The sequence below is a fragment of the Abramis brama genome (assembly GCF_963993115.1).
Source record: "Abramis brama genome assembly, chromosome: 25".
In the NCBI taxonomy this organism is placed as follows: Eukaryota; Metazoa; Chordata; class Actinopteri; order Cypriniformes; family Leuciscidae; genus Abramis; species Abramis brama.
In genome coordinates this window covers 21,263,719-21,275,812 of record NC_139987.1, presented here as the reverse complement: position 1 = coordinate 21,275,812, position 12,094 = coordinate 21,263,719, and the positions used below count along the sequence as shown (strand labels likewise).

Below are 12,094 nucleotides of genomic sequence, written 5' to 3'. Positions count from 1 at the left end.
TGGAGTTTCACAACAGTTCTTCACTGGTCGCTGTCCTCACCCTCCCTCTCCTGGCCACCATCCTCACCCTCCTGGCCATCCACACGCTGCTGTCTGTCTGGCCACAGATTCTCGTCCACATCACAGCGTACATCACAGCGATGCAACGAGGGAAGAAACGGCGTGCATGTCGCAACCATCCCCTACACTGATCTCCTGTAATATCCTCACACGCAGCGTCCATTGCATGGAGCTGGGACCTCTGATCTTGAGCCCGATGCTCATACACTCTCCACCTCCAAGCGGAGAAATACTGCTCAATAGGATTGAGGAAAGGAGAGTAAGGTGGTAGGAACACCATGACCATCCTTGGATGAATAGTGAACAAGGCCCTGATGAGCGGGCCACGGTGGAAATTCACATTGTCCCATACAATGACATATTGTGGTAGGTGAGGCCCTACGAGACCTCTCTCATTTTCAGGGATCAAATTTCAGGGATCATATATATATACACACATATATGGTATTCATGGTATTATGTTGTTGACTAATTTTGACAATTGAACAGACTATTGTCCATTCACGCCTGCCGACAGGGGGGGACAAACGGGTCTGTTGTCCCAGGCCCAGGGTAGGGGGTGGCCCAGAACTGGGCCCTCATTAAATAATGGATTACTTACATCAAGACAAACAAAAAATGTATTACAAGTTTTTTAAATTGTTTGTTAACATGGACAAACGGTGCATAATCTAATTACGTATGTGCTAATTTGCATAAATACCACAACAGATCTAAACATTGGGTATAGCCATGTGAAAATGTCTTGTTGAATCTTGTTGACACATAACAGTAAAATACTTAATGTTAAGGTCTGAATGGGACCCATTTAGGCTACCCATGAGCATTAATACATAGAGGCAGGAAGAAGTACTTTAGAAACCAGACTTTATTAATTATTATTGCAGAGATGGGGTTTGGGGCTGGGTCTGTGGGACTGTTTCTGGGGATTCACTTTTTATTTTGCCTACCTTTTGTCTTCTGCATTCTCCTTACCATTGTCTCCTGTTCTTCCCTCAGACTCGTCCCCCAGAAACAGTCCCACGGACCCAGCCCCAAACCCAGTCTCTTAAAAATGAATAAAGGCTGGTTTCTAAAGTTCTTCCTGCCTCTATGTATTAATGCTCATGGGTAGCCTAAATGGGTTCCATTCAGACCTTAATATCAAGTATTTTACTGTTATATGTCAACAAGATTCAACAAGACATTTTCACCTACCCAATGTTTAGACCTGGTGTGTTATTTATGCAAATTAGCACATACGTAATTAGATTATGCACCGTTTGTCCATGTTAACAAACAATTTCAAAAAACTTGTAATACATTTTTTGTTTGTCTTGATGTAAGTAATCCACTCAGTAATTTTCATGGTGATATCTAAAGGTTAAAATTTTTACCCTATTCACGTGAGAAAAAGAATGAATAGGCGTATGAATAGGCTATATTGGGGTCTTTTTCGAAACTTTCCCCTAATGGGATTCTTCGGGGCTTTTTTTTTTCTTACTCAGGACATATTGAGGATAAAAAATCAGTTGAGTTTGCTTCTGTTGCAATTTGTTCACGGTTGACCCCCATTTTGGCTTAAAGGAACTGTATGTAACATTTTGGCCAAAACTGGTACTGCAATCACTTTCAAATTACTGTAGAGCAGTGTATCCCCTCCCCCTCCCCCCTGACTCGAGGTTGCCAGATAGGCTGCAGGATCCAGCAGGAACGTAGGCTGACACGTTTGTAGCTGCAGCTGTGGTAACTAGAGCAGAGCTGGCAACCCGGATGCTGAAACACTACTGACTTTGTGATTGGTAGATAGGTGGAGGGAGGTGCCTCAGGCCAAAACACAAGATGACAACATCAACAGCAGTTGAGGGCTGCAACTATCACTTTTAAATTACAATATCCTGGCCGGACTACTGTTGTCAGTGATATAAGTATTTGAAATGAACATGATTTCTTAATGTCTAGTGACATATCAGGGCCATTTTATGATTAATTGAAATACATTTCTTACATACAGCTCCTTTAAAATTACTGGACTATAAAGTCAACGTAGAGCAAGGTAAGTTAAGAAACAGCGCAGCCAACGTTTAGGAGCCTTGTCAGGAGTTTTCCTCCGTTGAAATTTTTCAAAGCCTTATTTGATCGGTAAGTGATGTAGAATAGAATGACTGCTGCGCCTGACAGAGCGATAACGAGCAGAGAGAGAGAGAGAGAGAGCCCCGGCCACGTGCGCGCACTCTCAAGTCTTCAAACAACACGTTGAGCGCTGTCTCCCTCGCGCATATTAGGCCTAGTCCACACGGACACGGGTATTTTTATAACCGGAGTTTTTCCTCCTGCGTTTTTAAAAAAAAATCCCGTCCACACATGCTCGGTTTAAAAGAAATCTCCGCCTACATGAAAACGCAAAAAACACGCTATCACGCGCTGTCAAGAGCATGCCACACCAGCAGGCGGCGATCGTAAAGCCACGTTGGCCAATCAGAAGCCTGAACCAGAACCAAAAACCCCGGTTTTACTGTCTACACGACAACACTGCAACCGGCGTTTCTGAAAATCCTCACCCTGGCAGGGGTTTTCAAAAATGTTCGGTTTCAGTGACCTGATACTGCGTTTCCGTGTGGACGAACGGCCGAACCGCGTAAAAAAAGTCACGGTTATAAAAATTCCCGTGTCCGTGTGGACAAGGCCTTAATCAAAGTCAATTGACACGATAGTAAAAGGTCGGAAGACCGCAGTTTCTCGTGGAGCATTTGGAATTTTTTTCTCTTGAATTACCGCGGGGTGTGAATTGTACAAAAAAAACGTTGCCTTATCTTCTCTAAAAAGCGTGCCGCCCATTCAGCTGACATAAACCACAATTTCAGTAAACGAAAAAACCTATTCAGTGATGAAATGTTTCCTGTGTTGACACAAATCTTGATGTCCTGTCCTAAACTGCCGAGATAATCACACAATGCCTGCCATAGGCTACACGTCTGCTAATGACTTGTCCGATACGCATAATACGAGTGACTCCTTGAACCATTCACTTTAATGAAGGGTTAAAACAACTGATCTGTCCAACATGGGGATGGGGGGGGGGGGGGGGGGGCATCTAAGATTATCTCTTTCTGGGCCCAGGCAAGACTGTCAGCTGGCCTGTGTGCATGTGATGACTTATACAATGAAATGACGCTGACACCTTTGGAGCGAACAACCATTAGACTGAGAATCAACTATCAGTTTAGATCAACAAGATCTATTCACTTGGAAATTGTGCTAAATGTAGGCTACCTGTACTTAATCATTTGCAAAGATGTACTAAGTCATTGAGACATGTACTTAGACATTTGCAATTTGATGAAATTAATGAGAAATTCAATTCTGTTGTGAACAATTGCAATTAGTGGTTTGGAGGTTTGTCCATGTTGTTTTGAGAATGTCATTTCTGTTTCAAGAAATGAGCCAAACCAATGGAGACTCTGCCAAAAAAAAAAAAAAAAAAAAAATAATAATATTTTATATATACATTATACACTGCCCGGCAGTGTTATTATTAAAAATAATAATAATAATAATAATTTCACACATAAAAAATAAATGTTGTGATGTTATTTCCATCAAGAGTTGCATACATTTTTGGTTAAGATCTGGTATTGACAATTAGCCTACAAGAGTCCAGCACTCTGTAAAGTCTCCTCCAGCACATCCCAAACACTTTCAATGAATTTAAGGTCTGGACTCAAAGGTGCCAATTCATGTGTGAAAATGATTCCTCATGCTCTCTCTCAAGCATTCTTTCACAGTTTGAGCCTGATAAATTTTGACATTGTCATCCTGGACATGACCATGATGTGTCTTCCTTCATGGTTGTTTAAGAAATGAAAAGCTACACACTCCATCAATTAGGGTTAAAAGAACTGTTGGCAAACATAACATGCAAGAAACATAATAATCACTGCAATAATGATCCAATCATAGGCTCTTAAGCATCTGCCTATTTAAATCCAAAAAGCAATCTTTTTTTCTTTTGTCAGGCAGTGTGTGTGTATGTATATGTATATATATATATATATATATATATATATATATATATATATATATATATATATATATATATGTGTGTGTGTATATATATATATATAGAGAGAGAGAGAGAGATTTATAGATAGATAGATAGAGAGAGAGAGAGAGAGAAAGAGAGATAGATAGATAGATAGATAGATAGATAGATAGATAGATAGATAGATAGATAGATAGATAGATAGATAGATAGATAGAAAAAACATCACTTAGTATTATTTATAAGCTGTTTTCCTCATGTGGACCAAAAAAATGTCCACAAGTACAAGGATTTCAGATATTGCCATCTTTGTGGGGAAATTTTGTCCTCATAATGTAGGGTTAATGTTAAATTTAAGCTTTTTTTATACTGTATGTGTTTCTGTCCATGTCAAATTCTCATACTGTATGTGTTTCTGTCCATGTACTAATCAAATTCTTATTACAAATTGATGGGAATACCTGCATGGTCTTCTGAACGTCACATTTCTCCCGTCAAGCAAGTTAATCTCACCTCAAGTTCTTCAAATCACACTCCTGTTGAAACTTCTGTCACTGCTGTGCCCTTGAGGTTTTGACCTGACTCTGGAATTGCAATTAGTCTCCTGTAAGTTGATTTGTGTGAACTGCATTTGCTAAACAGTAAGTAATTAGCGACTAACACATCCTCCATTGCACTTTTCCATGCAGTCATATTCACAATACATTGCCTGATAAATGTATTTAACATTTTAAAATAGCATTTTTTTCCCACAAAATCATTAGTGGCCATATTCAGCTACTTTTGATGGTGGACAATTATGCCTTTCACTCTTAGATAAAAGTTTCAGTGAAGTTCTATAGAACCCTGACCTGGGTGACCTCAATTTTAAAGATAGCTTTAAAAGGTTCTATATAAGGAGAAATGTCTTAAATGATTGCACAATACTTTCATGTTCAGTGGGTTATTTATTGTTTTTTATAGTGATTAAGTATGTTTACGAGCTGTTTAATTCATACAATTTTATGACAATTAAAAATGAATTAAAACTACAGCTACATGTTTCTAAATATGAAGCACCTGATAGAACACTTTAAGGTTCTGTATAGAACATTTCGTAGAATTTCACTCAGTTCTATACATAACCTTTTCTTTTAAGAGTGAAAATGGGCACACACAAAAATCACATACATTTATAGGGGGAAAAAAGAGCATATTTTTGCATTGTTTTAAGTATTTTACTCACCAAATCTGGTTTTAGTTTCTTATGCAAGCACCTGAGCTGCATTTGAGACATGTTGTTACACTTTTCAGCTGGATTTCATCCTTACTTACGTCATAAAGAAATAAAGATGACACTTTTGACATGACAAACGTCACAAGTCTGACATCTGATCCCTGCACAGACCTTAAGCCTTTCTCTTCACCGTGTCTTCATGCTCAGTGGACACCCTGAGGAAAATGGTAAACTATGAATAATAAAATTAGGAAGACACCGCAGACTTTCCCACGTCATGAGTGTTGAATACGGTCTGCTGGTCTCATCAAACATTTTTCTGTTCATCTACATATGATATTTATCAATTTATTTCACATTTGATTTAAAACTCATGTATTGTTGGTAATAAAAATGTACCATTTAAAGTTTGTCAGGTGAAAAAAAAAATGTTTTATGATAATAAACCGCTGACTAATTTTCCTGCTGACTACACAGCTACTCACCAAAAATTTATTTGAAGTGAAATTATTTATACATTTGTATTTTTTTAATCATTTATAGGCTAGAGAGTGGTGTCAATCAATTGTGCATGAAAGTTGTGTCCATTACTATAATATATATATATATATATATATATATATATATATATATATATATATATATATATTATAGTAATGAACACAACTTGCGCAATTGATTGACATAAATATCCACAACACAACCTCGGCATTTGTTTTCAGGCCTTCCTGCACTGGAAAACTTTTCTAATATTAAAGCTCTTGTCTGATCATAACCCTTCTTTTCCAGTGATATTCCTCTGAGATTTTCTCGTATGTAATGTCTCTCAGCCATCTCTCTTTCTACAGTCTTTCTTCAAATCTCCCTTTTGCTCATTCTCTCTCCTCCCCCCTAATGAGTGGACACGCCCCCTACTGCTGATTGGCTACAAGTGTGTTGTGATGCTCGGTCCAATCCACTTTCACCAGCGTTTCTCAGAAATCACTTACTGCACCTTTAATCAAAATAACTTCCTCTCCCTCTTGCAATAACATTGCTTCTCCTCTCTGATGACATATTTGCACAAAGCACCTAAAGAGACATTTGCGGAGGGAAAACTGGGGATTTTGCGTGCATGCACAATAAACTTTAGTCGCAGTTTTTATTTCTAATAAAGTAATTTTAGGGGCTTCTATTTTAAGGCCTTTTGCACTTACTGAATTATAATGATATTGATATTTCAATTAAAGTGTAACTTCGCCGATTTTTAACCTGCTTAGTATTGTTACAATGTCAGCAGTATCTGTAAATTGACAATGTTTTCTCGTTCTTTGTGTTACCTAGACAAACATTTATTTATCAGCAAAAGATTTTGACAACTCAGTTTCTTTCAGTAGTCAGAGATGATGCATAAAAACAGAGACATGTGGTCACAAATATCAACTTACCATCACTTGCGTTCTGTTCTGTTCAAACATTTGTATAATTCATAAAGGCAGTAGAGTATATAAGGCATAGATAAATGACAGAACCACAACCAGAGAGTCCAAAAAGACTTTTCTTTTGTTCCACAATAATGAAGAAAACTACAGGTACAGGGTCCTTGCATCTGGCTGAATTGGAAAGGATAATATAGCTCAAACTAATTTATTTAAAAGAATATTTCTTTATGACTAACTGAAGTTTATCTTGCTAAGAGTCAGAAAAGCTTATAAATAAGGAGTCGTCTATATATGCATACTAACTATTTTCACTAACGAATAATATAAAGTTGCTTTGATATAAAATATTGCAATAAAACCAATGTGAACATGACAAATCTCTCTCCTTTTGTCCCCTACCCGTGCTGAAGTTCTCCAGGTTTGTGTGGCGTTTGTGCTCTGCTCACCGCAGGCCGTGATCGCATCCGCTGAAGACTGTCCTGATCCATATACTGGAGGAACATCCTGTACCATCTCACTGGAGAAGCTTCTGGACCGAGCCGTTCAACATGCAGAGCTCATTTACCGCGTCTCAGAGGAGTCCAAGTTGCTGTTTGTGAGTAACAGAGAGATGAACCTAAAGCTAAGCTTATAAAAGCTGCTTCTTGGAGTTTGCAATGACTTCAGTCCCACTAAAGATGAGAATAAACAGTCAACCAGTACACTTTACTGAATAATTCCAAAATATTTTCAGGAGGAGATGCTCAATTCATTCGGAGGTGTGAATCTGCATGTTCCCAGTGGGACCATGTGTGCTCCAAAAACAGTGTCGATGTCTAAAAGTGACATCCAACAGATTTCTGTGAGTTCCTCTAATGGCATCTGATGAAATTCAGTGTAACAGAGTAACATTCTCCCTAGATAAACACGTCTTTTTTGTTTTTCCCTCCAGGATAAATGGATCCTTCACTCAGTCCTGATTCTGATCCAGTTCTGGATTGATCCACTGGCAGATCTGCAGGCGTCTCTTGAGAATTTTGAGAACACCTCAAGTGCCCTGCTTAACAGGAGCAAATGGATGTCTACCAAACTAATGAGTCTGGAGCAGGGGGTTCTGGTTCTTGTTAGACAGGTAAATATGAAGTTTCGAAAATTATTAGACCAAACATTTTTTTCCTTCATCTGGAAACATGTTTGGAAATCAATCTATCTCTCTTTCTCTCTGTCAGATACTGGGTGAAGGTGGTTTGCTGTTGGAGGCTCCTGAAAAGACATCCGATTACATTGTCTCTTCCGATATTGAGTCTGTGAGAAGAGGCTATAGTGTGCTCTACTGCTTCAGGAGAGATGCGCACAAGATAGAGACTTTCCTCAAACTCCTGAAGTGCCGCCAGATTGATAAAGAGAATTGCTCCATTTTCTAAACTAAACTAATATATATACATACACACACACACACACTCTCTTCTGCCAGATTATTTTGTGTTTTTAGCCAAAGTTGGTTTTGCATTTGCACAAATTTTAATTAAAACAAAAATGTTTACATGCTTACTTGGAGATTGTGTTTTTGTCTCTAATGTCAGATATGGTTCACTAAAATGTTCTTTTCTAAATTAAAATGCATATTAAGAGAAATATTGAATCAGAATCACTTTCATACACATACGGTACCGTGAGAAATGGTAAACTGCTGTCTGAGATCACATAAAAAAAATCTAGATTATTTCCATTTAAACCAGAATGTATATTTTTTTAGGATTTTGAAAGATTTAAAAGAAAGAAATTGTGGTGTAAAACTGAGTCACATATTATTTGTACAAAAGATAAGATGTATTTGATCATTCTCAAATCACCGTGGACAACATGGATCACCAGGTTTTGTTCAATCTTGATCTTTCTTTGTCTCATTAAATCAAAAGAAGGATATTTGGAAATTACACTGAAACACTTCACAATATCTTACCTCAAAGTCCACTAATGAGAACATCAAAGTTTGTGCCCAATTATCACTCAATGAGGAGAAAATTAGACATCTATCCTGAGCCCAGGTCTTACACACTCTTTAATTCATGGAAACGGTAAATTTAGGCGGAGAGGTGTTGATGCTGTGAAGGAAGGGTAAAAAAAGCAGTTCAATGTCACAGTTATAGTGATACATTGGCTGTTTCCAGAATTCCCCACAGCAAGCCACACATAGAGACTCTGGCATCCAAGTATCTCTGCGAACAGTGCTAAGAAATTAGAAAAAAAGCTACCATTTTGTTTACAGACAATTTGGAGGCGAAAGAGAGTTGGTGTGTTGCTCCGATGCTACGGAGACAAATAGAGGGGTGCAGGGATGATGTATTTTTGTAAGCTAAAACCTGGAAACGAGTTGGCATTTTAGCACTTCCGATTCTCTCATCCTGAAGTCAATGGGTTTTTGGTTAAATGTTTGAAATAACTTTCAGGGAAAATGTTTTTTTTTAACAAAAACTGAAAGAGTTTTCGGAAGCTTAAAGTGTGTCGTTTTTACCGCAATTAAGTGATTTCAACTTGTAAAACGTATTCACGTCCTCATAGAGCTCGTAATTACAGCTTGTAAGATGGGAATTGTTTGAGAGCTCCTACTTGTACCACGTGACTGCTGCAGATTCATTTAGGCGTTGATGTTGCCATAGAAATGCAGAATTCCCAGTCTGAGGACGTGAACAGCTCTGAATATAACGCCACGTGGTGCCATCTTGATACTGCGGTAATTACAACATGGTGATGGCGATGTTGAAGTCATGTGACTGTGGTGTAGTTCCATTATAGCCTACGTATAGAGTGGTGCAGGTATGACGCCATTTTGTTGGCCAACCGGCAGTTAGCATCATGCTAAGCTTTTGGATTATCGCTAAATACAAGCTCTGTGATCAACATAAGTTTATGATACTTGCACTTTTTGTCCATCAAGATGATTATCACAGATGAACACAACTTTTATGCATTTTGAAGTCTAAATGCAGTCGCCAGAATTCTGCCAATTGTATTTACACTTCAAAATTCATAAAAGTTGTGTTCATTTGTGAACATTATCACGATGAACAAAACATGTAAGAGTCATAAGCTTTTGTTAATCACAGAGTGATTTTTGATTGCAATAGATGATTCTATGATACATAAAGCTAAGATAATGTCTTTTTTGTACATATCTAAAAATTAACTCACTGAATGCAATTCCTATAAATAAGAAATTAATTAAAAATAAAAAAAAAATCTCTTATTCTGAAAAAAAGTAATCTGTAGAACTTTTAACCGATAGGCCTACAAGAAAAGATGTAAATTAATCAGGATAAAATAATGTTTTCTGAAAACAGAAATAGAATGATCTGTTTTAACCTATGTATTATCCTCAATTCAGTTTGATGTTAATTAGCTGTATGTCTTTTGAAAGTAATTAAAAAATCTCATTTGCTAAACAAACATAGGCTACAGGTTAAGACAGCTACCTATTTATAGTACTGAGGTTTGCACCACTTTTCCCAGACGTGATTTTAACAGTCAGAAACGTCTCGTGTTGTATAAACATTAATTTTAGCGTTTGAGGAGGGAAATTGTGACGAAAAATGCGTCAGTTGGAAGTCAAGACGATACCGTTTCATTCTTAGCTCTAGTCCAAAAAGTCCATTCAGGTAAAACTTGATAGGTTAAACAATTAGCAAACTGGCAATATGAGGATGCGCAATGATAGAGCATTAAACACGTCATGTGCGGCATTCGTCCAATCAATGCAAATCTATTCAAACAAGAATGTTAACCCAGGGTTTAGGAATGTAACCAAAGTGTGAGACGTCAATTTACGAATATTTAAAGGTGCTCTAAGCAATGCTGGGTGACGTCACTTGTTGACGTTCAAAGTATTGTCAAACAAAACGGAGGCTAGCTCGACCCTCCCTCCTCCTCATCCCATCTCTTCCCCCTCTCTTCCGTGCTTCCTGAAACAGTCATGAACCATTAAAAAAAAAAAAAAAAAACTGTATTTACCCACCTGTCCAGCAAAAACAGAGCCACCTGAATGTCGGATTGGAAGCCCTTCTGCCGGCGGAGTTCTCGCCACCTTTTGAACGCTTTTCCGTTGTAAATTCGGGACTTTGCGCGTTCCTTCTCCTTTTCCCTATTCTTTGTTATTTGTTAATCGGAACGTCGTCTCTTTGGTCGTGTGTCGGCCATATCAAAATTCTCAAGAATATAAAATTTTAACGTTAGTTGTTGTCTAGGACATCGCTCCTCTAGCTAACTTCCCTCTTCATGCTTCTCTCTCCTCCACTCCCCACACCCCCCTTCATATGCACACGCACTAACCCCCCAACCCCCACCCCCAAATCATTCTTGTCGGTTTTTGGCTGGAACACTGTTTGTTATGTTTCATGGTCCAGGCTGGGCCAGTTTGTTTTTCTTGCCATTTGTGGAGCCTGGGCTGTCTACAGAGACCGTGTTTACAGTGTGTTCAGGGGACAGGCAGCTAGCAGATCGTGAGGAGATGTTGGCTGTATGTGACAAAAAATGTTTTGGCCTAAAAAACGCGTGACATCGCTTAGAACACCTTTAATTGTTAATCCTGGGAGCAGTGTGAAATATGAAACGGAAGAGGATCTCTTTTACCTGGGCTTTATGACCCAAGGTCATAAAACTATTTCAGATTTTTATTTATAATTACATAAAAGGTCGTTATTGATCATATTTCATATTCAGCATTAATTAAACTAAAGCTGTCTGCCAAATGTTGTGGTGTATAGCATTGGCAGCTGGTGCTAAAAATGTTGGACAGACTGAATTTAATGCAGGATTGAATGTAGGCTAATTGTTAAATAACAATTTAACAGCTTAGCTAAAAATGCAAAATTCCGCATTTAAAGCATGCCATAAGGTAGGGTTGGGCAATAGCAAATTGCCAAAAAATAAGAATTATTTTCATTTTAGATTATGGTATAATCTCAGTATTTACATTTACATTATATTTACAACAAAAAAAAAAAAAATCTGTATTTAATTTAAAAAATGTTTTTTCATAACCTGATCAATATTGTCCTACAAACAATGTTCGTATTGAAGGCTATGAAAACAAACACAGTGAATGTTACCTTGCAGTATTTACCTTGCAGTCTTTCCAAAAAAGGGGTCAAATCACATTATATTCTAACATTGCAAAATTACAACATTACAATCTACAAACAAAATAAGGCTTTTTAAAGAAGTAGTTAAATTCACTAAACTTAAAAACAAAATAAATAAAAACAAAACTGATATCATAAAAATACACTTGTAAATTACAAGTGTGAAACATTCCTCTACCCGGGGATAAAAGAGGGGTTTAAAACGACGATGACCCGGAGTTAAACGCAGTGCAAAAAAACGTGCCATGTTTTTGCCTCC

General features: G+C 37.7%; 1 protein-coding gene across 1 annotated transcript; it reads left to right on the top strand.

Annotated features, from left to right (window-relative positions):
- The first annotated feature begins 6,832 nt into the window (after nt 1-6,832).
- Nucleotides 6,833-8,274, top strand: LOC311076949 (somatolactin-like). The gene is made up of 5 exons (XM_084105455.1): nt 6,833-6,868; nt 7,129-7,313; nt 7,452-7,559; nt 7,650-7,829; nt 7,927-8,274. Exons 1-5 carry the CDS (start codon nt 6,853-6,855, stop codon nt 8,119-8,121), a joined length of 684 nt encoding a protein of 227 aa, XP_083961581.1. The 5' UTR covers nt 6,833-6,852; the 3' UTR covers nt 8,122-8,274.
- Nucleotides 8,275-12,094: the final 3,820 nt, after the last annotated feature.